The sequence below is a fragment of the Podarcis pityusensis genome (genome assembly GCF_964106645.2).
Source record: "Podarcis pityusensis genome assembly, chromosome: 1".
Taxonomy (NCBI): domain Eukaryota; kingdom Metazoa; phylum Chordata; class Lepidosauria; order Squamata; family Lacertidae; genus Podarcis; species Podarcis pityusensis.
The window spans coordinates 74,559,964-74,586,958 of record NC_138028.1 but is presented as its reverse complement, the minus strand read 5'-3'; the positions used below and the strand labels follow the sequence as shown (position 1 = coordinate 74,586,958).

Sequence of the window (26,995 nt, the reverse complement as noted above, 5' to 3'; positions counted from 1 at the left end):
GTATTGGAGCCTCAGCTTCAGGATCTGTCCTTCCAGTGAGCACTCAGGGCTGATTTCCTTAAGAATGGATAGGTCCATGGGACTGCAATTTATTGAATTTATATATCACCCTATATCCGGAGGTCTCAGGGCAGTTCACAGAAAGGAGTTGTGCTTATAACACATCTCACACACATCTCGGAGCAGATTTAAGGAGGGTATGGGGTGAGTGCTAAAAGGAGGAGTGTTGAGAAAGTTCCATTGTACAAGCATAAATCCTTGTATTGGCCAGATGGTTACTTAGCACTATATTGGATACAAGTCCCAGCTTCTAATCCTGTTCTCTTGGCTGGTCACCCCACTAAAAACAGAGGACTCTGCCTTTTGCATATCCTCATTAAAAGCAGTCATGCATAAAAACATTTTTGGTGTCTGCCAAAGCTATAGCAATGGAGGTGGCTGGCTGGTTGTATCTCTCATGGTAGAGGTAAGGGTAATACAGAATTGTAGAGTCACCACAAGAAAATCTGGGTGTCAACCCCACAATTTTGGCCTGTGCACACTGGCTTTTACCTACACAGGCCCTATTCAGGTGGGTCGTCCCCATGTGGATAGTGGAAGTGTGCTGGATCTCTACATAGCATCAAAGGGGAAGGAGAGGAAGACAAGACCAAAAGTTCGCACAAAGCCAAGGTTCATGAAAACAAAATCCAAAATCAACAGTTCAGTAATACCTTTATTGGGACAAATGAAATGCTACAAAAATGTGAAAGCTTTAAAGTTATCAGAACTCTTCATTGGGCAAGATATTGCACAAATAAAACCTGACATAGGAAGCTTTTAGTGCTAAGCAGCACATCGCTATCACCAGGTAGCCAGAATAAACTGAGAGACACTGAGGAGAAAGGTGACCCAGTGTGACTATGGGCAATGACTTGCATCAGGGAGGTTAACATAAATAATTGTGTTTTATTTCTTTTGTATAGGTAATAGCCAAAGACATCTCTTCAATATGAAGGAATAGCTAAAAGAACCCACCTAAATTGCTGCTGAATTGATTGCTGGCTGCTAGTTACTCCCTTCAAATTATGCACAATTACCAGTAGTTGACATGGTAAAGGTAAAGGTAAAGGTACCCCTGCCCGTACGGGCCAGTCTTGCCAGACTCTAGGGTTGTGCACTCATCTCACTCTATAGGCCAGGAGCCAGCGCTGTCCGCAGACACTTCCGGGTCACGTGGCCAGCGTGACAAGCTGCATCTGGCAAGCCAGCGCAGCACACGGAACGCCGTTTACCTTCCCGCTAGTTGACATGGTAGGGAGATGAAAAAAACAGTTTCATGGCCTGTCAGAATTAATGAGGAGAGCTAGGAGTTTCAAGGTCCCATGGAGGATATTTTAATGTTTTGCTAGTGTGTGCCAAAATACGAAAGGCCAGCCCAGATCATACATAAGATAAAGGGAAATTAAATATGAATACTAATATCCACAAGAAAGTACAGTATATTTCTCTCAATCATACACAACAGATCACCTTGTTTGGCAAAGATGAAGGATATGACTCTTACGATACTAAACAAATATTTCTAACATATAATGGATCTGCAGTACTGGTAAAATCTGTTTTCATATTTCTGAATCCTAGCTCTCTATCTTGTTGAAGAAGAAAATAACAAAATGAGTGGTTATTTGAAGAGGGGGGAAATAGTGGTGTGAAATCGTCACATTAAACTTCACACATACCTGAGTTAGAAGGTAAGATGGAAACACACAAATACAGTGGTACCTCGGGTTACATACGCTTCAGGTTACAGACCCAGAAATAGTGCTTCAGGTTAAGAACTTTGCTTCAGGATGAGAACAGAAATCATGCTCTGGCGGTGTGGCGGCAGCAGGAGGCCCCATTAGCTAAAGTGGTGCTTCAGGTTAAGAACAGTTTCAGGTTAAGTACTGACCTCCGGAATGAATTAAGTACTTAACCCGAGGTACCACTGTATAGAAAATGTACTGGGTGAAGAATTCAGCATATTGAGAAACTGGGGGGGACGGGGACAAGTTCCAAGTCTTATGTGAAGATGTGAATTTGGGCTAGGGGAGAGGAGGTCAGGCTGTATGATGCCTGAGTCCCTTTTAATTCCTGGGGTCCTAGATTCAGCAAAGGTTAAAATCTAATGGAGGATTCAATTGTCGAAGCAGCCAGACCTGCTTCTTGGTGGGCCTAAGCATGGTTGTAAGTATAACAGAAGGAAGTGGCTTTGTGCCATAGGGCAAATGGGTGGGTCCCCTCTCCCTCATCTGGCTGGAAGTGGGAAAGACAAAAGTGTGTGTGTCTGTGAGAGATCGAGAAAGAGATAGGAGAGTGCACTGGGCTAGAAGCAGGTAGAAGAAAGAGAATGAGAGTCATGCTTGATCTTTGCTTGAATCCAAGACTGGGACTATGGGAAGAACAAACCTTCTGGGGTGTTAATGCTGTGAGCCCATCCATCATAAGCTCAGGTTGTTATATGTATGTGAAAATAAACCACATATAATAAAGACACCACAGTCTTTACTGTCCCTCATTCCTTAGAAACAGAACCCTACTTAAGCACCTGGGCCCCCTGAAAACTTGCACCACTTGAAGATTGGGGTGGCAGGCAACACACCATTTGAATAACTTGGTCCAGCTCTGAAAAGTTTGAGCAGAACCACAATTGCATTCAATTTTGTCACATTTGGATTGCAACATCTGAAATGGGTTCTGTAGCCCAGTCCAGACACACCCAGAGAGGCGCTGCATAAGCCTAGGTCTCTAGCGTGAGTGGGTGTTGTTGTGGTCTAAACCTCCAAGCCTCTTGGGCTTGCTGATCGGAAGGTCGGCAGTTCGAATCCGCGCAACGAGGTGAGCTCCCATTGCTCTGTCCCAGCTTCTGCCAACCTAGCAGTTCGAAAGTATGCCAGTGCAAGTAGATAAATAGGTACAGCTGTGGCAGAAAGTTAAACAGCGTTTCCCTGCGCTCTGGCACTCATCAGGATGTTCCGTTGTGCGAGAAGCAGTTTAGTCATGCTGGCTACAAGACCCGGAGAGCTGTCTGTAGACAAACACCGGCTACCTCGGCCTGGAAGCGAGATGAGTGCCATGCCCCATAGTCACTTTTGACTGGACTTAACTGTCCAGGGGTCCTTTACCTTTACTTTTTATCTAGGTCTTTAGCATGGCAAAGGGATAGTGATGAAAACAACAGCACCTTGTCACTATGACCCCGTTGCCATGCTTGAGGCCAAGAAGAATGCATACATAGCCATGGTACAACACTCTGCACATGCTTGGAGGAAATTTGTGGAATCCACTCTGTATGGAACAAATTGCTCTGGCATGGGTGTGTGAGAGAGAGAGAGAGAGAGAGAGAGAGAGAGAGGGTGTGCACTTTGAATTGTGTACAAAGGACAAAAGGTAACAAATACAGACACAGGAGCTTTGATGCAATGTATAATAATAAATAATAATAGAAACAACACAGTGCTTATGATTTGTAAGGGCAAGATATTTATGCTTCAGAAGGAATCAGCAATTGCAACATATGTATTATATAAACAAGTGTTTGCATTTGAAGATACTGCATGCTCCACATAACATTCCACCTCTGCTCTTTATAATTGAAGGAATTATTTCCTGGATTCCAAATGCTTATTATGTAATTAACAGTATCGCCACTCTAGGCTGCAATAGGCTGTCGCAGTTCTTAAGCCACTTACTCTGGAACAATCCCATTGACCTCAATTACATTATTCTGGGCTTCAGGTTTTGATATTTGACCCAAACATTATTTTTAATATTTTCTTGATTATTTACTGTGCTACCTGCATTTGTTAGGAGAAACATATATTAATTTCATTATATGGGACTATAGATTTTTAGCCACATGCAAACTTAAATACTGTATATATATATTCTGGGAGTTTTCACACCTAGAGCAGCAAAACATAAACTTTCCCATTGAACCTTATATAAATCTAGGGGCAGTAGGGAGGAAATCAGTGCTGTTATTATCATAGCATATATTTCTTCATACAGAGTCAACATGAGATCACTTGTCAGGCATTATAGTGAATAAAGTAATTTGTTTTGATGAGTTGTTCTTCTATATGACGTTATTTGTGCATACTATAAATGTTGACGCTATTTGTGCATACTATAAATGTTAAATTGTGGTAGAAGTAACATGTTGTAGTGTAGACAACTGTGACATGTTATCTTTCCAGTCATTATTACCCATAAATAACTCAAGAGCAAAAGCACCGTTCGTTTTCTAACTTTGCCCCAAATCCAGCAAAAAGCTTTTTTTTGTATCCAACAGCCTGGGTCCAAGTGATGCAAAAATATGCATGGTGGTAGTTTGCGTTGGGCCACCACTGTGTGTGAGGTTAGGAAAACTTTTATCAGGCAAAATACAAAGATAGTTGTACGGGGGCAGAGGGAGGATAGGTGATGACCCAGGTAGGTGACGTATAAAGACCGGGGGGGGGGGGGCTTGGTCTAGTATGGGGGAAGGGCATTTGGCAGAAGGGTAGGCAGGGGTAACAAACAGAGTGAGCAGGGGCAGCAGCCCTCAGTGAAACTGAAAAGTGTATAAAATTATCATGAAGATGCCCTAGCTGTAAAGCATATTAGTATCAGCATATTTGTGCTACAAACCTAAACTGCTTTAATAATCATTTCATCACTCCAGCGGAATTCTCAGACCCCTCAATGAACCACAGCTCCCAGAATTTGGGGTGTGTGTGAGAGAGGTGGGGGGAAGGAGCCATGTAAGTTAAAATAGTTGTTAAAGTGATCTAAGGCTCTTCAGCCTACTCCCTCTTTTACCACACAGAAGAACTATTATGATGATATATGGGATTAGGATCACACACATACAGAGGCGCAGCACTCACAACCATTGCCCTAGTTACCTGTGCTGTGATGTCAGTGTCATGATGCTGTGACTGTGAGGTGACGTCATGTTTTGTGACATTTGTTGGCACAGGAGTCGTCCAGCATAATTTGAAGCCCTTAAGTGTTGTCTTAGTAAGCTTTAAGTGTGGCTTGTAAAAGTGTTATCACGGCAAGAACAATTTATTATTATTATAATACATTGTAAATCAGTGTTTATCGGAAGGGAGCAGCCATACTCATGCAAAGCATCTGGAGAACTTCTGAACCGCCTTTGAATAGAGCCGAAAATAACAAGGTATATAATATATATAGTACCTTATCTTGCTGCAACATTTTTGTCTAAGCACCAGTATAACCCTTGAACTCAGCACAGCTCTGGGAAAGGAGCTTGTTAACTAGTTCTATTCTCCATCAAGCTCAAAAGGAAAGCAGACTTTCTGATCAAAGGATATATGCGCCTTCTGCTCTTGGAGTTGTCTTTGTTAGCTAATTGCTTCTGTACTGGAGTGCTTGAGCTCTTGTATCTAAGGTGCAAATCATTTGTCTTATTAGAAGCAGCTATTACTTCACGCATTAAAATGCGTTACTGTGCCAAACCCTCACATAGCCTGGCAAGAAGACAGCTTAACCAATTAATCAGGGGTTCCACAAAAGTGCATGATGGTAAGGAGCCAGATTTAGGGTGATAATGTTTGAAAAACATGTCATCATAAACCAATCTAACAGAAGAGCAAACTTTTATTTCAGGCAAGCCAGCAATACAGCCAGTGTTGGGGGGTGTTTGTTTAAGCAAGTGTATGTTCCAAGATTTATGTTGTTTGGCAACTCTCTTACTTGTAGCAGCTACATGAACTTCAAACATCTACATAGGAAATAAAACAAAGACTGAAAAGCTCTATAGTAGATAAACAGCATAATGCAAGTTGAAGTTTATATTGAAAAAAATGTAATAATTTTGGCTCACTAAGCTTGCTAGGCTACTTAATTGTGACAACTTCATCTTAAGTTACACTCAAAACAGACTCTTATTGGTTTGTTGTAAATGTCTGAATGCTGCGAACCATGCTTCTTGGCTTAACTAGGCATCAGACTGTTTTGCAGTGCAATGTGTAAGCAGTAGGCTGGGTTAATAACTATAGAATTCAGCCTAGGTATGAGAGCACAATTCTTGCCTCTTTTTTTTAAGCAACTCTGTGCCCCTATTTTGTTTTCCAGATTCTCAGAAGAGAGCATCCATTGCCTTAAAAAGGCAAGCTACAAATTCTTCCTTGATATGTTGCAGAGGAATTACACCGAGAATGAATCAAACAGTAGAATTAGGACTTAAGAAGAATGTTGGTATAAGCCGCTGTATACTGTCAAAACATTTGTCTATCTCGAGCTCAGTATTGCCTAAATTGGAACAACTTCTGTGAGCCACTTCCTGTCTTATTACATTCAGACATGGTGGTGGGACCCCTGCAGTGATTCTAGCAATAGGTAGAGCAAACTGAACTGAGTCTGGGTGTACAGTAGAGCAGTGAATTCACCACCAGCTCCTGCTGGCTAGGGCAGAAGGTGAAGTGACAATAACCCCCCCCCTTTATTTTGTTCCAGGCTGATGCAGCAGAAGGGCCCACATTGGACCCTTCACCAGGAAATGGACCACCATTGACTTCAGTGGATGCTGTTTCAACAGCCCTTACACTGACTGGCAGCTACACGAGGGAGCTTCCATAGCAGCTTGGCTCCTCTGCATCCTAACCCCTTACACTTAGCATCATGGATGTGTGTGTGTGTGTGTGTGTGTGTGTGTGTGTGTGTTAGTATTATGGCTGTGGCTGTACCAGCACTTCATTTTGTTTTACCTTTTTGTTAGTCTGCCCCTCCTTAATGCTGTTTATTTCAGTGCATACTTTTTTATTGTAAATCACATTGAGGCTATTTTTAGAAGTAGTAGATGTGTTATAAATAGCAGCACAGGAATTGTCTGCAAGAGCCTCATCCTGCTATGCCAAGTGACCCTGCAAGTGACACTGGTGTGCAAATGGTCCATCCTGCTGCTGCTTGACGTAGTAAGCTGGGCACGTACTTGGACTGCTAAGCGCTGGGACTTCATGGCAGCCTCCACAGTCACATCCCCATAGCTATGCCCCTGCTAAGACTATGAACTTTTGACCAATACAAACATTATGGCTGCAATAACAAGTCATTTCTCCCATACTCTCTCTCTTTCTTTCCTTTAACATCCAGCCTAAGTCTCAAGCGTTTGCTCAATATTTTGGCCGTAATTAAGAGATTTGGATATTTTCCGAAATAAAAGTGGCATGCTAATGTAACCTAGCTCTTCTTATTAGGTTATTTGTTGGGTTTATGTCTAGAAGCGGAAGAAAAAAGCCTTATATATTTGGCATGCAACATACTAGCACATAGTTGGGCAAAAGATTACTGCAATGCAGGGGGTTGGACTAGATGACACTTGTGGTCACTTTCAACTCTACAATTCTGTGATTCAGTGATTCTATGATTCCTACAGTACAGGATATCACAATCTCTGTTGTGAAATAAGTGGCAGTACTTCATCTCTGCCCATCACTACATTATTTCTTGCGAGAGGTTCTGCTGATGGGCAGCTGCCAACCTACCAAGAGATGCAAATGTGAGTAAGCACTCAAGTTTCAATTTATAAGATTCCAAGAGGGCAGGGCTTCTTGGGATATCAACCTGTACATCAAGGGTGTTTACCATGTACTGTATTTCTTTTTGAATTGTTCTTTGCCATGTTCAAGGATCTATACACACATTATTTCAGTAATTCCCACAACCATGTAAAGCAGGTGTGGACAACTTTTTTTTCCTGCTGAGGAACATTCTCTTTCTCCCCCCACCTCTCTCTCTCTCTCTCTCTCTCTCTCTCTCTCTGTGTGTGTGTGTGTATGTGGAATCTGCCAGAGGCCACATGCTGACAGTGGGCGGAGCTGAAACTGATGACAAATGTGTTCTGGATAACTAATCTGGAATAAAGACCAATCATTCTGAAACTACATAAAAATAAAGGGAGGCTTTTAAAAAGTCAGGAAAAGACTCACAAATGAAGTTAAGTGGAGTCACATGTAGCCCCTAGATCACAGGTTTCCCCTTTTAAGTTAAAGGGGTGGTGGTGGTCCCTGGTTGTCTTAATAGTACAGTGGTACCTTGGGTTACATACGCTTCAGGTTATAGACTCCGCTAACCCAGAAATACTACCTCTGGTTAAGAACTTTGCTTCAGGATGAGAACAGAAATCGTGCAACTAAAGTGGTGCTTCAGGTTAAGAACAGTTTCAGGTTAAGTACAGACCTCCGGAATGAATTAAGTACTTAACCTGAGGTACTACTGTACAGAGATGGCACACACTGAGGCTGAAAACAGGAATATACCAAAGGCACAGCCCCCATACCATGGGAGTAGCCAGGATTTTTGAAATGGGGGCAGGCCTCTTGTTGGGGGGGGGGGGACGAACCTCACTTAGCTATGTATTTTTATGGATTTGGGGAGGGCAACTGCCCCCCTACCACCCCTTGGCTACGCCCATGCCCCATACATGTCTATTCAGAAATAAATCCCACTGAATTCAATAAGACTTACTCCCAGGTAAATAAATGACTATATGATTGCAGCCCTAGTGAGTTTGATGCAGGGGGTGAGAGCCAAACTAGGGAATTGCTGTTTCACAGATCATTTGCTCACCCACCTTGCTACGTCGCCCCCTCGGCATCTGCAAAAAACACACACCACAAAAACAAACGTCTCCCCGTCATGGCCCTCTCTTAGCCTAACCTACCTCCAAGGAATATATAAGATAAAAAGGAAAATAGTATATATAAGAGATAAATGGAATCAAAACGGCACATTGCTTTGATTTCGCCCGCGCTCCTCTGGATGGCAGGGATTTTCTTCCAGTTGATTGCACAACGCCTGCCAGGTTTAGGGCAAGGAAGATGCCACTAATCATGAATCACCCAAGTTCTGCACCTGCTGAACATCTACTTGTTGCACAGCTGCGGAAAGTCTCGGCCGTCTTGCGCGAGTAAGGGACGAGCCGCCGCCGCCGCCGCCGCGCTGTCCCCGGGGCTCCTTGGGTGGCTGCTGGCAGCGGCGAGGCGGAGGGAGCAGGGGCCTTCCCCGAGGAGCCCTCCCCCGGAGTGGGCGGGGCCAAGGCGAGCTCTCGGGGACTTGAGCGGAGGCCGCGGGGGAAGGAGAGCGAGCGAGCGAGCGAGAGACGCGTCGCGCCCGCTGCCTCGCGCCGCATCCCGCCCGCCCCCTCCGCCTCCGCGCGCGCCTCTCTCTACGATGTCTTCTTCTTCCTCGCCCAAGGCGGAGAGGAAGCCGTGGAGCTTGGGGCGCCTGTCCGTCACGTCCAGGAAAGGCAGCATGAAACCCTCGGCTCTGGAGCTGGCCGAGAACGCCGCCAACGCGCACTACGCGCCTTTCTCGCTCTCCGCGCCCGCGGGGGGGACGACGCCCGGCGGCACCGGCTGCGCGACTCAGCAGCGCGCGCGGTACGTCGAGGGGCCCGAAGCCACCGTGGCCATGAGCGGCGGAGGCGGCGACTACCCTCGCCCTCCGGTCAGCTTCGACCCGCGCGTCTCCATCTACAGCGTCCGCAGACCTCTGCTGAGCCGCAGCCACATCCAAGGCAGGGTCTACAACTTCCTGGAGAGACCCACCGGCTGGAAGTGCTTCGTCTATCACTTCACTGTGTGAGTCCCAACGGCTTTTTGCTGAGGTTTTGCTTGGAAGCGACCCCCCCCCCTTCTTCCTCGAGGAGCCCGGCGGCGGCTCCCGGGGTCAAGGAGCGGGGAGGGCGGGCGGGCGGGCAGACAGGCTTCTCGTCGTTTTCTGTCAAGAAAAGGCGGGAAAAGGGCCTCGGGGAGCCCGGCGCACGCTCGCCAAGGGCGCGCGGCTCGCTCGGCGCCCGCCGGAGCCCCGCCCACTGGAGATTGGCAGCCCTCGCGCGACGCGTGTTTACCCGGCGGACTTTTCCGACCGAAGTTGACCTACTAAGGATGCTGAGGGTGGCAGCCCGACCTACTAGGTCAGCATCCTCTTGCGGGAGTGAGGCAGCTGTTGTTGAAGCCGCACGCCTCCTTTGCCCCCCAACCAGCCTTCCTCCTGGAGCCATAGAGGGGGGGAAAGCTTGCAGCGTTTGGGACTTTTGAGTTTAGAGGAAAAGGGGAATGAGAGGTGGCTTGAGAGAAGTTTCTAAAATTATGCCTGGCGTGGAGAAAGTGAGTAGAGAAAGGCTTTTCTCATACCAGAAGTCACGGACAATCCGATGAAGCCGAATGTAGGAAGATCCAGGACAGATAAAAGAAACTTTTTCACACAGTGCATTAGTTAAACTGCGGAACTCCCTCCCACAGGACACAGTGATCGCCACAGACAACGGAGGAGAGGGCTGTCGATGGTGACTAGCTGTGATGGCTATGCTCTGCCCTCACAGTTGGAGGCAGCAATGCTTTTGAATACCATTTGCTGGACACCACAAGAGTGCTCTTGTGCTCAGATTCCCCTTGCAGGTTTCCCACAGGCCTCCAGTTGGCCATTGTGAGAACAGGATGCAGGGCTGGATTATTTATTTGATTAATTTCTATACCACCCTCCACCTGATGATCGCAGGGCGACTTACTATCTAAAAACATAAAATGCATAACATACTGTAGTAACAAACAAAAATAATAGCCCAGCCCCCACAATATGGACTCATCCAAGAGCACATGTTTTTATGTCCTATATACCTTACGCTTTAGCAGCTCTTAGGAAAACTCTCACAGTGTCTCATCAGATATTTAACAGACCAAGCCCTGGCATACTTTATTGGAAGTAAGTTGCATTGTGTTCCATGAAGTTTGCTGCCAGGAAAGTATTCCGAGCATTGCAGCCTAATTGTAGGCGCTGTCTGCCTGTAACATTTAATTGCCTAGATTCATGCATAACGTTTGCTACAGATAAATCCTTTCCTTTAAGCACATAAGGTACTCCCTTACAGGTGCGTGTGCAGATAAGTTATTTCCAGGATTAATGTCAATAGATGCTAGGTTGCCGGGGGTGGGGGGAGAGAGACAGCTCCAGAAGATGCCAATTGTAGATATCCTTTACTCTGGCTAGGTACCTGTTCTGCATGGTGGGGTGCACCACTGTGGCTTCTGTGCTAAAGGTCCATGCAGATACACTCTCTATTTGATGAGCTGTGCTTTAACTTCTCTCTGTGTGTTCCATTCATTCCTAATGCATTGAGCAAAACAAGGCATTGTATGCTGAGAACTTCTTACGCTGGTTACAAGTACCAGAGTTCATAAATTGTTGTTCATGAGATAATTATTTAAACTAGCCATCTGTCAGCACAATTCGATTCATTATTCAGAACTCTGACAACACATTGTGTGTGTGCACGCACACAAATACAAACGTTTGTGAAATGAAACAGTGACAAATGTGTGAACCCCCCTCTTTGCTACTGCCCAGGGAAAAGCAGCTTTGGGAAGGGAGCTTTTTAGAGGGGAGAAGCAGCCAGGGAGATTTGTTAGAATCATCATAGAGTTGTAGAGTTGAAAGGGACCACGAGGGTCATCTAGTCCAAGCTGTCACAATGCAGGAATCTTTTTGCCCAGCATGACTGAGATTAAGTCTCCTGCTCTGCCAATTGAGCTACGTTGAAACTTTTCTGCACTGGTCATTCCTCTACTCTAGATTGTACCTCTCCCCATCACTTTTCTCCCCTTGAGCCTCCAAAATGCACATTTGGAAAGGCAAAAAGAAGTTTGGAAACCTGCAAAATAGGAGGGGGATTTGGAGTGGAGTGATCAACACTTTCTTTACTCACCATTTATCCACTCCAAATCCTCCTCCTGCATTGCAGGTTTCCAATTTTTTGTTGCTTACAGGTTGTCTTATAATTTGCTAGGAGTGAAAGTGTTGAGCACATTTAGTTTCATAGGCATGCTGTGAAAGGGCATTATTCTTGATACAGTGGTACCTCGGGTTACATACGCTTCAGGTTACATACGCTTCAGGTTACAGACTCTGCTAACCCAGAAATAGTGCTTCAGGTTAAGAACTTTGCTTCAGGATAAGAACAAAAATCGTGCTCCGGCGGCACGCCGGCAGCAGGAAGCCCCATTTGCTAAAGTGGTGCCTCAGGTTAAGAACAGTTTCAGGTTAAGAACGGACCTCCGGAACGAATTAAGTACTTAACCCGAAGTACCACTGTACACAAATTATAGCCAAATTGAGCCAAAAATATGAAGGCATACTGTAACACAACATGGCATTAGCTGCCTTTGACATTCCTCTTGGAGTTGATGCAAATGACTTATTGCCTGATGTTGGTGTGCTTAAAATAACACTCACTTTCCTGAATCATGGCTTGCAAAATTAAAAAACCACCAAAAATACCAATCAATACAATATACTGTGCTTAATAGCTTCAAAATGTAGATTAGTCGTGCTTGTCTAATCAGAGCTACTTTTCAAGATGCATTCTTGGAAATGAAAAAAAGAACAGAATGTATTTTTAAGAAAGTAGTGAATGGAATTTCTTAACCTAAGGTACTCTTACCTTAGGGCTTTTTTGGGGGGGGGGGGTAGAATCCAAATATCCTAACTGCCACTTAAAAGTTGTGTTAACTTACTAATGGCTCACCATATGACTCTGGTGCTTTTTTCTCTCCATACCACTGCAAATGACTGGAAATAAGAAAGATTTACAACAGAGGTTCCTAAACCATGGTCCGTAGACCTCCAGTGGTCCACAAGCTTCATTCAGGTAGTCATCGGCATTTCTGTAAACATACAGTTAAAATCATACAGAATCTAAAACAGTGCATTGAAATTGCTAAAACAGGCAGAAAAATAATTAAGTGGTCCATCAAGACTTTCAGCAATTTTTAATTCGTCATGAGGATGGGGGAAGATTGGGAACTTTAGTTGGCATCCGTCTGTCTCGAGAGACAATGGAGTGTGCCTCCAAGCTGGGGATGAAGTCAAACTGCTGTGTTAGTAGCACCAAAGTGACCTCCTCAGAGTACGAGCCTGAGCAGTATGTACAAAGGTCCTGGGTTGCGCAGATGACAAGACACGCCCCCCCCGGCTTCACTGATGTGGTCCAAAGGAAAGCAGAACAATACGTTTGGTACCAGCTTGCCTGCAGGAGTTTCTGGAAGGAGGCTTACAAGGTGCCATCCAACCATTGTAGGGACTCCACTCTGGATTTGTGTAGGGTTTATTCCTAAGCCCCTTTTCTGCCAAAGATATCCTGAAAGGTAACAGAGGTTTAGGATCAGTTTTTCTTCTCCTAGACGGGCTACCTTCCCAGGTTGATGAGACCCACCTGCCAGGGGCGTAGCAAGAGGGGTGCGGTAGGTGTGGTCCGCCCCGGGTGTCCCCACAGAGGTGGGTGACAAAATGGTGGGCAGCACTCACTTCTGGGCCTGCAGCATGCCCAAGCCACACGTCTTGGGCACCCGCAGGTTCCACTCTATCCGCCTGCTGCCTCCCCCCCCAGCTGTAGGGTGGCTGAGGCCACATGGTGCGCCCTGTCCCTAGGGGTGCTGCGCCCCCCCCGGTCCCTATGGGGAAGTTCGCTCCGCCCCTATGGGTGGTTCGCCACAGGTGCCAGAGAGACTTCCTCCACCGCTGCCACCTGCCCCTCATTTCCCTCTACAGCACATGCTGAAACTGCCTTCTTGATCATTGGACCCATTAGTGGTCTCATCTGCTCAATCTGCTGCAGCTGTCTTTCCTTGTAGGGTTTACAATATCATAGTCAAAAAGCTTGGAGGAGCAATTTATCTCCAGATAGTGGCTCTAATGCACAACTAACCTTTATTCTGAAAGTTAACTCAGGGAAAACTTCAAAACAGCCAAATGAGCTTGGAGTTTCCTCGGTGTGCACAAAATGTGGGAAACTGGGATTGGGTAGGGGAGTGGAAATGGAATGGCATATCTTAACAGATGGTGTGGCTGGCTGCTTGGCAACTTGTGCAAAGAGTATTCAGCGCTGCAACATTTTGTTTCAGGTCCCACTTGTTTTAAATGCATTTACTGGGATGTTCCAAGTGATGGATTGTCCAAATTGGAGCTTCTTGCATTGTAGGTTCATAGCTGGATGTTTTGGAAGCAAAAACAGGAAGACCAAAAGTAATGTGTTAAATCAGGTTCTCCATTTTCACCATCACTGATGCTGAGCACATGGGAAGCAGCTGCATACCAGGTCAGACTATTTCACAGAATCTTAGAATTGTAGAGTTGGAAGGTATCCCAAGGGTCATCTAGTCCAATGCCCTGCAATGCCAGTATTGCCTACACTGGCTGGTAGCGGCTATCCAGGGTCTTTCATATCACCTGCTACCTAATCCCTTTAACTAGGGATGTTAGGCATTGGACTTTGGCACTTCTGCTTACAAAGCATATGCTGTACTACTGAGCTATGACTCCACTCCTCTCATCTCTCTTGCATGCTTTTGATGAATCAGTGCGAGACCCACATGGCTCCAGACAGCTCTCATCAGAAGCCCACATGAAACTCCAAAAGTGTTCTTGATAAACACCTAACCTCACTGTGAGCAAGTTCCTCCCTGGCTAAAGAACAAAACCTCCTTCAACTGTTTAAAGAGTCTGATTAAATTTTTGCTAATGGGAACATAAATATTATAAAGTAAAGTTGTGCGGGGAAATGTATATTTATTCTTTCTCTGTTTTTTGTGTGTCTGTGTATAAACAATATGGCTTTTGTTTATCTGTAGTAGTGCAGTTTGGCTGGTCTGTAGGACATGAAAAAAAATGCCGTTGAGATTGTGCTTGAGGTCAGTGGTTTAGACCACAGTGACACCCACGTCCCCATTTTACCTTTTTTTGAGTTCATAGCTTTGTGAATGACCAGCTAAAGTAAATTTAAAATCAGTAGCAGGCTAAGCAGAAGTCTTATAGGTTTGCTTATTTGTGCTGCTTTAAGCATTGTTTACAAACATGTCTCATATTATTAAATGAAATCTGTTTCCCAATAAATGTGACAGATGACTTTAACCTTTTGTTACATCTACAGACCTAAAGAGTTGTTTCATTTATGAAAGTTAGGTGTGACATTGTAATTTAAGGACCAAACCACATGTTACACATCAGATTAGTAATCAGATCTTCCTCTCTCTCTCTCTCTCTCTCTCTCTCTCACACACACACACACACACACACACACACACGAAATCAATGTAGGGCGCTTTAAATATTATTTGAACAGTGGCACTGGGTTTCCTTCATCTAGCCCATCCTCTCTGCGGCTATTAGTTCCCCATTCTGCTATATCCAGTTCATGTGAGTCTTAGGTCTTCCTCTTCCTTTACTGTCCCATCCAGTCCCCTCCACACCCAAAAATCAGCTCTGCAAGGTAGGAGGACCTGGTGGAACAGAACAGGAGGCCTGCAGGGGGAGAGAGGAAATGGAAGTCCTGTTGCACTGGTTAAACCCTGCTGGTGAAACATTGGTTACAACACTTTAGCTTTTGGGGGAGGGTTGATTTAGGCAAGAGAAGCAGCCCAGCATGTGTGTGAGATATAAAGATCCCTTCCTCAGTGCCATTTGTGATTCATAAAATAAATAAATAAATCAAATGGGAGCTGTGAAGCCCTGGTTCAAATATTGCCTCAGCTATGGACTCATTAGGTGGCCTTAGGAAAGCCACTGTTCTCTCAGCCTCAGTCACCACATCCCCATCTGCATGGTAACAATATTATTGGCCTACCTCACATGGCAGTTTTAAGGATTCTTGAGATAATGCATGTGAAACATTTCAGCTCAACAAAGCTTTGTTTATTTATTTTTGTCAAGCTTGCTAAAACTGCATCAAAAATATTTGTTAAGAAACACTAATAAAGGGACATAGATAAAAAAATTCTGAGACCCATGAAGTGTGCATAGCTTACATTCCTTATCATTCTTATGGTTCACTATCCAGTACTAATTATTGAAGGAAACTTAACTGTAATTTAGCTCCACTGGTTTCAGTACAACTTATGTACTCTTGCATTTCTTCGGGTTGTACCCATTATGTAGAAACAAGCTATGTTGAAATAATTGGGACCTATGTCCAAGTTACCATCTACTTCCTGGAAACAACATCCCCGCCCCAATTTATTTTAATGGAGCTGTAGTATGTTCATTGTATAGCAGAGAGGGGACATAGTCCCACATAAAAACGTTGTTGCATATAAGCCTGGCTTTAAAGGCACCAGCTGTTTAATCGCCCTTCATATGGTGCATGAGCAGCCATATGAGCGAGTAGCTCAAAACAATAAGCAATGCAACAGTCCTAGCTAGTGTTGTGCTGAAACCTGTCTTCCAGTTTCTTGAGATTATTGTTCCCCTGTAAAAGAAGTTTTCGTGGGTTGGGGTTTCTTTTTTTGCCTCATTTGCAGTGTGTTTTAGAATTTCTTTAGAATGTTGTTGAGTGTGGGGTCAAGCTTACCTAACTGTTGCAAGGGCGATGCTGGTGATGTGCATTAAGCATTTCTCCAGTGCTGCCAGCTCCCTGATCTGACGAAACCCAATGGGGAAATCTTTTATGATGTCTATCCTGGCCCTCACTGCTGGACTAAAGTACTCAGACTCCCAGCATGGTTTCTGCCCAGTGCTTTAATGTGTGGATGATATTGGTACATAGGTAATGCACAGGTGCAGCAGGTGCAGAAGAGGTATAGATGCATGGCTAAATGCAAGCTAATGCGTTGATCCAACAATCAGCATTCTACCCAGCCTCTTCCTTTCGAAGAGTGAGGAGGGCACAGTCAGAGTCCTGGGACTGGGCAAGCAAAAAGGTTGTCCAAAGGCAGCTCCCTGAGCTCCTCTCATTCCTCCTCTCATTCCTCCTCAAGGTCCAGCTATCCTCTCCATGACATTTCCATGAGATACATGACAATGTGTTTACCTGAGCTTTGAATCACAGGAAGTCTAGCAGTCTGGCTTTTGAGCCCCTGAGACTGGCACACTTGCTTCTGCTTAAGGGAAGTCCTCCTTTTTAGCTTAAAAAGAAATCTTTCTGCACTGATTTCTTTAAAAGGAAAAAACACTTTAAAAAAAGATGAACAGTTGCCAAGCACACAATCAGCAGCCTCTCAACTTCCCTGTGCTTACAAGAAAGCCCCAATGGGGACATTATGGGGTTTTCAGAGTGCAGACCAATGGAGAAGTTATACACTTGCAAGCACCCCTCAGCCACCCTGCTCCCAAACATGAAAATTTCACCAAAAGGCTCTCTCTCCCCTTAAGTATTGCTGGAAAATTGTTGGAAAAAAATTCAGCTTAATTTATCAGCATAATGCTAGTTCTAGTTTATCTATGCCTTATGCTGTTTACTCCACTTGTTTGTTTAGATTCGTAAAGGTAAAGGGACCCCTGACAGTTAAGTCCAGTCGCGAACGACTCTGAGGTTGCGGTGCTCATCTCGCTTTACAGGCCAAGAGAGCCGGCGTTTGTCCGCTCCACAGACAGTTTTTCCAGGTCATGTGGCCAGCATGACTAAGCCGCTTCTGGCGCAACAGAACACTGACACCAGAGCAACACATGGAAACACCGCTTACCTTCCTGCCGGAGCTGTACCTATTAATCTACTTGCACTTTTGGGTGTGCTTTTGAACTGCTAGGTTGGCAGGAGCTGGGACTGAGCAACGGGAGCTCACCCCGTTGCAGGAATTCGAATCACTGACCTTTTGATCGGCAAGCCCAGGGCTCAGTGGTTTAGACCACAGCGCCGCCCGTGTCCCTTAGATTCATAGCCTGGTGTAAATCTGAGTAAATCTCATTTATCCTCATAACCAGTGCTTTTTTTCAGGGAGGATGCAGGGGTATGCATACCCCTAAACATTTTGTGAATCTTTGTACTTTTGTTCATTTACTGTATTTATTTTTCCTGATTTGAACTATAAAATGGTGATTTTCTTGAGTCAAAATGAGCGTACCCCTAAATGTTTTTTTTAAGGAAAAAAGCACTGCTCATAACAACCCTGTGAGGTAAGTCACTGATGGAGAACCGAGGCTGTGATATGGGGCTTTCTTCCAGGCATCCCAATGAGTTGTGGGCTTTAGAGCTAGATCTCTAAAATTATATCCATGGGGCCTTATATTCCTTCTATTAAGGACAGAGTACATTTCAGAGGCTGCTAGTCCTGTTCAGCTCTGGTTATGTTGGATGCTAAACTGAATACAGTGTTCATATAATCTTATTTGACCAGGACAAACATCTGCACAAATACAACGGTGGAAAGATTCTGTTGTAAAGTAACAGCTTACAAATGTATGCATGTAAAATGAGTGTGTTGTAATGGTGATACTAAAAAAAAACCCAGAAGGCTTGCAATAACCCTTGACCTATTTTTATATGTTGCATTCAGGAAATAAGATCATGCAAGAGTGCACTGAGTATGTCTTGTCTAATTGGGTCAAAAATAATTCAGTGGCTGATTACAAGGTTGATGCCAACATGTCATTAAATCATTCTATCGCATAATAGAGAATTATTTGCCTGGTTTGGTTTAATTCCAAACAGGTTATTTAGAATTTTAAGGGAACAGTCTTGTGTTCTTGGTTCATTGTAACCAGGATCGACTTAGATATGGATGCTTTATAGTAATATCCTCACAATAAATCTTACCTGTTTTGATGTGTTGTGTTGTTCTCTTTAGCCATATCTTCTAGATTCTATATGACTGTAGTCATTTCCTCTCTGAAATGGGAAACAGTTAAGCATTTTCTCAATCTTTAGCCTACTGCTAATACGAGGAACTATATTTTGTTGTGGCTCCTACAATCCAGAAGCTAGATCTTTGTGTGTTTGTAATGAGATTTTTGTGTGACACCCCTGCTGAATGACTTTTGCATTAGCTAGAAAAACAGCACTCTCTCACTGAACTGGGTAGGAAAAATACAAACTTTTAATGGATAAAAAAAAGGACCCCTGACAGTTAAGTCCAATCGCAGACGACTCTGGGGTTGCGGCACTCATCTTGCTTTACAGGCCGAGGGAGCTGGCATTTGTCCGCTCCGCAGACAGTTTTTCCAGGTCATGTGGCCAGCATGACTAAGCCGCTTCTGGCGCAATGGAGCACTGAAACCAGAACAGCACACGGAAACGCCATTTACCAGTTGGCAGGAGCTGGGACTAAGCAACAGGAGCTCACCCCATTGCGGGGATTCGAACCTCTGACCTTCTGATCAGCAAGCCCAAGAGGCTCAGTGGTTTAGACCACAGCGCCACCTGTGTCCCACTGGGTAGAACATGCTTAATACTACAGGGTGAGTCTTTTAAAAGAGGCCCCATGGAACATGTGTACTCTGTATCCATGGGGCCTCTTTTAGGACTCACCCTGTACAAATAGCAATGTGCACAATTCTCATGCTTTAGCAAGACATATCAAAGCAGGAGAGCCACAATGCAATCTATCAATTTTAAAAGTGTTAAGTAAATAACTTTTCATAGATAGGCAATATCATAATGTTAATGAGCTGAGAATCATAGAATTTTAGAACTGGAAGGAACACCAATCACCTTCAGTGCAGGAAGATCAAAGGTATTGCTAATAGGAGTGGGTGTTATACTTTTGGTGAATGTGGTTAGTAGGAGAGCTGTGCTGGATGGCAGTACAGATCGTTAAAAAAAAAAAAAGAACAAAAGGAAGGTGGGAAAGAGCTTCCAGATTTTCTTTTTTGCTTGAAGACTGTTGCTGCTGAACCACAGGTCAGTTTCTATTACTGATATTTAGTATGATAAAGATCTTTTCTGAAGTTTTTTTAAAAAGCTAATTACTACAGTTTCATAACCCATGCATAATGAATAACTATCCTAACAAACACCTATAACCATCCCCTGTGGCATGCACATGGGACATACAGAAAAGGTTTGCTGTGGACCTAAGTGGACTTGTGATGTTTCTTGCCCCCCCAAACCCCACTTTTAATACAGTATGTTAAATACCCTTATAGCAATTTCATAATGTGTACCCCAGCAGGGCCCAGAGGAAGAATGACAGCTGAGAGGAGCACAGAAAGAAAATAAATGCCATACTGCATCAGCACAATCAGATGTCTTCATCTGCCCCAGCTGTAACAAAACATGTCTCAGCCATATTTGTCTCTATAGTCACAGCAGGCATTGTAATTCTCCAATGGTTTGGCTTCATCCCTGAAGGCGCACTCCGTCATTGTCTCCTGAGTCAGATGGATGCCAACAACAAATGTGGACTAGTGCTTCTTGTCCCTATATTGCATATCTGAGTCTGAAAACTGACTGGGACATATGGATCATATAGGGCAGGCATAGGCAAACTCCAACCCTCCAGATGTTTGGGACTACAATTCCCATCATCCCTGACCACTGGTCCTGTTAGCTAGGGATGATGGGAATTGCAGTCCCAAACATCTGGAGGGTCAGAGTTTGCCTATGCCTGACTTAGGGTCATGTTCATGATAACTATGCTATAGTTGCCTGTACTGACAGTGGCTGCTGAAAGTTCAGGACTCTTCCTCCTCCTGCTCTTCTGATTCATTATGCTGACTCATTCTTAGTTAAGGTATAGCTTCCCAGCATGCAAATCCATAATGATGACAGTGGGATCACTCTGGCAGTAGTCTTGCCAGGGTGGCAAGATCAGAGCAGAGGCTAGATTGGTGTTAGCACTTCTGTGGCTCAAACAATCAGTTCCTCTATTACAGGAGCATCACAGTATAATGTAACTATGGAGCACCTCTAAGTCTATGGATACAATTTTTAAGAGCAGGAAAGGTTTACCTGGGATGGTATGGAAAACTTTGAATGAGCAGATGTGTCTTCCTCATGTCCCCTTGTTTTCAGTTTCTGTCTTTGGTGGTATCATACTTTTCTGCCACATCTGCTCCTCCATTGCTAGCTAGATTGTGTCGATAAAAGTTCACTTGGCTCTCTTCATATTGGCTACAGCTTTCAGTTCACTCTGTTTTCTCTCTGGTTGAATTGAGGTATGAATTGCCCAGTGCCCAGTTTATTATGCTAACACAAAAGGAAGCATGAACAGCTGTAATGGAAAAAAAGAGAATGTTTAAAGCGTTGGCAGATTGCGAAACTTCCACAAACAAACATAAACCTTTGCCCTTCTCTGCTTTTTACAACTACAAATCAAAACTTAAGGAAGAGCAAAAAGCACCATTTGAAATAAGTCACTGAAAGGTGTGTGTGGAGGAATACTATGAAGTTCCAGTGAAGACATGATAAATGAAACTAATATTGTCATAATGGTGGTGTGCTTATTTATTTGTTTGCAGAATATCTAGAACACCCTTCATCTCAAATGTTGCCTCAGGCTACATAATTTATCTGCCATAATCATGTACCTCATTCGTATATTTTTAAAAAACAAAACAGAATTTGTACTTGAATATTAAACAGGTCAGATCACTCAATCATCTAGCCCAGAACTTAGTTTATTGTTCAGCCAGAATGCAATGACAATCATTTTTACAAAAAAACCCCTCAAACTCTTAAAATGTAGCAGTAGTCATAATCTATTAAAAACATAGTCAAGTTTACCTAAATGTGTAAATGGTCAGCACAACGTCCTGTACACCAACAAGATTAATTTCATTTATTTTTATAAAGAGATATAAACTTTTTATGTAATAAAAATATTAAAAATGCAATAATAAAAAATATATTAAAATACATAAAACATAGCAAAGACCGTAGATAAAACATAACCTTTACATAAAATAGCAGATGCTTAGCAGGCAGAAGCCTGCTATTTGGCTAGAACTGTTGAAGAAGGAGCTCCTTTATAGGTTACAGTCACATTTATCACATCATAACACAGAATATAATACAAAGTTGCTTTATAAATAACAATATTTAAAAATCAAACACAGTTTCCCATGAATTTTCTCTTTGATGATGACAAGAGAACAAAATGTAACTAAAAGTGCTTCACTGTCATTATGCATAGGAATCCATAATTAAAAGTAAAAGTAAAGGGAATTTCTAGGGAACTATACAGCACTATTTTGATAGGGCAGCAAGGGACACACCTGCTGAAATTCCCTTTTATGTACAACAGTTAAGGATGCAGGTGTCCTGCCCTCTTTTGGATTGGCTGCCCCATGTTTTAAAATGCTGTGTTTCAGCCATAATTCATGACAATAGTATGTATGCTGAGAAAGAGCTTTGTGGCGCTATTAAGATTCACAAACGGATTATGGCATAGAGACCACTTCATAAGGTGTATGGCATATAACCCTCTTATTTTTGCTTCATATTATTTTTATTATTTTTTAAAAATGAGGATACTACATTTTAACAAGTGATACTGTTATTACATTACTGTATACGTTATTTCATTTTTGTTGTGGTTGGCATCTTTCTGCCTTGGGGGACAATGGAGAAGTGAGCCTTTGAGTGTGAAGACAAACTGCTGGAGATAATATCTGTTTGGATTCAGAGTTGTTAGAATGGTATCTTCAGTGACCATGTTTAAGATAAATTGATCAGTTAAAAGCAAACAGTTGGATGAATGTGTAAAAAAGGTTGAGAGCTGTAGCAGATACTAATTTTTGGCTTTTATAAAAACTCTTGAAACCTGAAAAATTTTGGCTGCAATCGTATATGCATTTACCTGGGAGTAAGTTAGCTCAGTTAGTGATGTATGGAAGTGAGAGCTGGGCCATAAAGAAGGCTGATCGCCAAAGAATTGATGCTTTTGAATTATGGTGCTGGAGGAGACTCTTGAGAGTCCCATGGACTGCAAGAAGATCAAACCTATCCATTCTTAAGGAAATCAGCCCTGAGTGCTCACTGGAAGGACAGATCCTGAAGCTGAGACTCCAATACTTTGGCCACCTCATGAGAAGAGAAGACTTCCTGGAAAAGACCCTGGTGTTGGGAAAGATGGAGGGCACAAGGAGAAGGGGACGACAGAGGACGAGATGGTTGGATAGTGTTCTCAAAGCTACCAGCATGAGTTTGACCAAACTGCGGGAGGCAGTGGAAGACAGGAGTGCCTGGTGTGCTCTGGTCCATGGGGTGATGAAGAGTCGGACACGACTAAACGACTAAACAACAAAGTTAGCTCAGTGGAGCTTTTTGTTGTTGTTTAGTCGTTTAGTCGTGTCCGACTCTTCGTGAACAAACATCTATAGCAACAGAACTCATAGCTAGGTGTAATTTATCAAAAACATACCTTGCTGCAAGTTCTATTATGATTTCTGTTTGTTCTCTAACCCACTACATACACGGCCATCAAAGAAAAGAGACTTGTGGAATGACAGCAATGCCAGATTCAGTGAGAAAGTAGCACCTCTGTGAAAAGTGTTGGAATGTTCCAGGGTGTCCTTGGGGATTAGTTGCTGTCTTTCACAACAATGAACCCCCTGTCAACAGTCTTGGTCATGGGCAAACACCAGCCAAGCATACATAAGCTCTTATCAGCTCTAGCTAGACTGCTTGCGTTCAAAAAAAGCAATGTCATAAAAACCTTCAGTGGCTGGCGATTCCAGAGCTCACTGCTAGAGCTGAAAAGAATTCCCAAACAACACAGGCCTCTTATCAGCTTTAATTGCTAGGCAGTGGAGAATTGCTGTTTGTTCAACGTCATCCAGTATTAGCAGCTCTGTTGTGGGTTGTGCTATGGAGATGGTGAAATGCTTGGCCACTGGCATTTCCAGTGGAAATGAGAAAAACACCATGTCAATGGTAATTTAAGCTGTAAGCGCAGAAATATAAAAGAAACGCAAACTGTAAAGTCCTCCGGGCTGGGTTCATTTTTAAAAGGTAAACAATTGAGAACATATACATTGAATTATATGGGCCAATGAGAAATGTTTCACAATTGTAACCAGAGTTTTGCTGTACATTTTTTGGGGGTGTTTGTGAGTCAGTGGTCCCACCCCCACTGATTAAGGTTTTGATTAAGGTTTACCTAAATGTGTGATATAACAATCCCTGTAGCATAAACATTTCACTTACCACAACAGGAAACTATTAAACTTTTACAGATGTGTAGCATATGGGAAGGAAGCTTCTGTAATTTTCTATAAATAACACTCATGTGGTCAAAATGCTGGAAGCTTCTATGTTGAGAGCTTCAGGGAGCATCCAGGTTTGAAAACTAGGCCAGCAGAGATACCATTCACACCTAAGTTTTGGATTCAATTGGCTACATCCCCACAACATGTGAATTGCAAGTTTTGTTTTCATAGTACATCTTGTATTTTACCTAATCACAGTGATAACATTAAATAATGGTGCTTGTCTATGAACTATCATAATCTACATCAGAGACAGCCAATGTGTGTCCTCCAGATGTGGACTGCGACTCTCACCTGGTTAAGTCAGTGTGGAAAATGGCCATGGATCATGGGAGTTGCAGTCCAGCAACATCTGGAGGAGGGCATCGCATTGGCTATCCCTGATTGACACGGATAAAATTAAACAAATTTGTCCATGATTTACAACTGAGTTAGCAGGTGATGGGGAACAACAGCAAAAGAAGGCCTTTGCCTTTACATGCAGCTTGTTGATTCCCAAAGGCATGTGATTGGCCACAAGCTGAAGGAAGGTATTGAACCTTCTGGTCTGATCCAGAAGGAATCTTTCCTCTTCTTCCTCCTCCTCCCTGCAGGTACCAGAGACCCACTGCAGTGTTTCCATGGATACCCAACACCAAAATAAAAGGGATGGTTCCACCCATTGCTAATTACATTTACCCATAGGAGTGTGTGCCTGAGGAAGGTCAGAGCTACCTGCATTAATACCAAATGATCTGCCTAAACTAGCCCTTTATTTTTGGAATATTTTAATAGTACAAGAAAGCATACCATTACCCTAAACTGGGCTAGTTTTGTGTGAAAGCTGCCCCACCCCCTGCTTCGGCTGAATTAATTACTGCACAAATTGTGCCGGACTTGAACTGGGGCCCCTACTGAGATATAATTATCTGGTAGTTTCCTGGTATAAAGAATGTGCTGGGTCTGCCTTGTTCCATATGCTTTGTGTCCCTTCCAAATTCCTGAGTGTTCAGAAGATGAGAGTGATTCCTTCTCTCATAAGACAGGGGATGAGATGCCATTTAAGGACATTTACTGAATAGCCTGGGTATTTGTTCAACAATTTACATAGAAATTGCTTTTTTCCAGGGTATTTGTGTTTCACAGCATCGAGGATTCCTTAGAAAACAGTATATAATAGTGCAGCCTTAAGCACAGACACTAGAAACTGCCCTTGCCAAGAAAATACCATTCCCTGTTGCTTTTCCATCCATGGTGATTGATAAAAGGTTTCAGTTATAATTGACTGGATCAAATTTATGCCATGATGGCTGCTAATATTTCTAGGTCTTTTTAGCCTCAAACCGTATTTGATTCTTTTTATTATTATTGCTTCCTATTTTTATTTCCCTGGAAAGCTCAGAGCATCATGCATATAGGTCTAGAGTGGTCTTACATCCAGGACTGATCAGGTCCACACTTGCTTAGTTTCAGTATTGTTTTGTTGTTGTTTAGTCGTTTAGTCGTGTCCGACTCTTCGTGACACGTTTAGTCGTGTCCGACTCTTCGTGACCCCATGGACCAGAGCACACCAGGCACTCCTGACTTCCACTGCCTCCCGCAGTTTGGTCAGACTCATGTTTGTAGCTTCAGTATTGTTTACAGGTGCTCATTTTACTGGCCCTGCCACTAGAGGAGAGCTCATTTCAGGTGCAAGAAGCTCAAATAGCAAAATAGCATGCAGGAACTGCCCTGCTGGTGAATGCTGGATGAGCACCTCTGGGTGGGTGGGCGGAGGCAGGGAATCTGGAGAGGGGGGCTCTCAACTCATCTTTATGGTGATCCTGCAATCAGAACCTCACTTAAATTTAAAGCAGGTGATAAGGTCTGAGCTAGATGGTGTTGACCAATACCAGAGATAAGGATATTTGCATGTCCTCGGTTCTCCATGCAGATTTCAAGCCTACTGCTGTTTTTTGCCCTGCTGCAAATTATAGAATTGTAGAGTTGGAAAGGGCCATGCAGGTCATCTAGTCCAAACCCTTTGCAGTGCAAGAATTTTTCACCCAACATGGGACTCAAGCCTCCGACCCTGGGATTAAGAGTCCCATGTTGTACTGACTGAGCTATGCAGACTAAGCTTCTTTAATAAAATTGTGAACTTTACATAAAATACAGGTATTGTGAGTGAATGGCTCTCCATAGAATTTTGGTGGGAGTATCAAATGCTTTTTAGCATGGATCTCAGGCCAGGTACATATCCACGACTGTTCAAAAGGGAAAGAAAGAGTAGTTAAGTCATATGGAATGCTACCTTTTGTTGTGACTTGTAACTTCTGTTCTGTTTGCTAAATGTTCTCTCTTAAAACTTTCATAGCACAAAGATAAACCTGTTATTAGATGTGTGATAGTTTGCTTGCTTGCTAAATGTCATGTTTTGTCTAGCTCCATGTAACTTTGGCGTTCTTTACAGAATTCTAAAAAGGGGAAATATCCATAGAGGGCAACAGTTTAGTATTTGTCAGTGGTGCGTGCTATCTATCAAGTGTCTAGTGAGCCTATTAAAAGATACTAGAGAAGTCTATTTTCTTCTTCACAATCTATTTCTCTCTCTCTTGATTGCTGAACACTGTTTCTTACCTTTACCCAAATGCTCTCTGTCACTGGTTTTTCATGTTTCCTTTTTTCCTTTTTGGTTCTCTGTGTCTTTTAGCAGATTGCTTTACACACTACACACACGCTTTAAATCCACCAAGATTATGTTGAATTTAAAAATAGTTATTCCATAGTTAGAGTTATAGATAAAGGTGATTAACTTTGTCTAATGGCTAGTTGTAGGTCTTTTATTGATTTGTTTTTAACTTGGAGCATTGCTTTATGCCAGAGAAATTGAATTTCTAAACTGAGGGGTGCCAGAGCTTGCGATTCGTAAGCCCATACTACGTATCCCAAATTGTGGGGGCTTATGGCCATGACTGAGCACCGAGAGAAAAGCAAAGTGCGCACTTTCAGAGGCACTGCATTCCATGGCAAGGGCAGAGCCTGGCACTGAACTAAATCCTAGGATAAGTTATGGTGAGCTCTGCTTTAA

The 26,995-nt window shown here is 43.4% G+C and overlaps 1 protein-coding gene across 9 annotated transcripts in view; it reads left to right on the top strand.

Moving 5' to 3' along the window:
- The window catches only part of KCNQ1 (potassium voltage-gated channel subfamily Q member 1), a 329,348-nt gene that overhangs the window by 36,847 nt on the left and 265,506 nt on the right, over window positions 1-26,995 (top strand). The window contains exons 1-3 of one of the 9 annotated variants that reach the window (XM_080998780.1): window positions 3,343-5,188; window positions 6,109-6,142; window positions 6,490-9,614. In XM_080998780.1, coding sequence (XP_080854906.1) covers window positions 9,205-9,614 — 410 coding nt within the window. In that variant the 5' untranslated portion in view covers window positions 3,343-5,188; window positions 6,109-6,142; window positions 6,490-9,204. Of the gene's footprint in view, window positions 1-3,337; window positions 5,189-6,108; window positions 9,615-26,995 lie in introns of those variants that run through there. The other 8 variants (XM_080998778.1, XM_080998777.1, XM_080998784.1 and 5 more) reach the window with 8 other exon arrangements.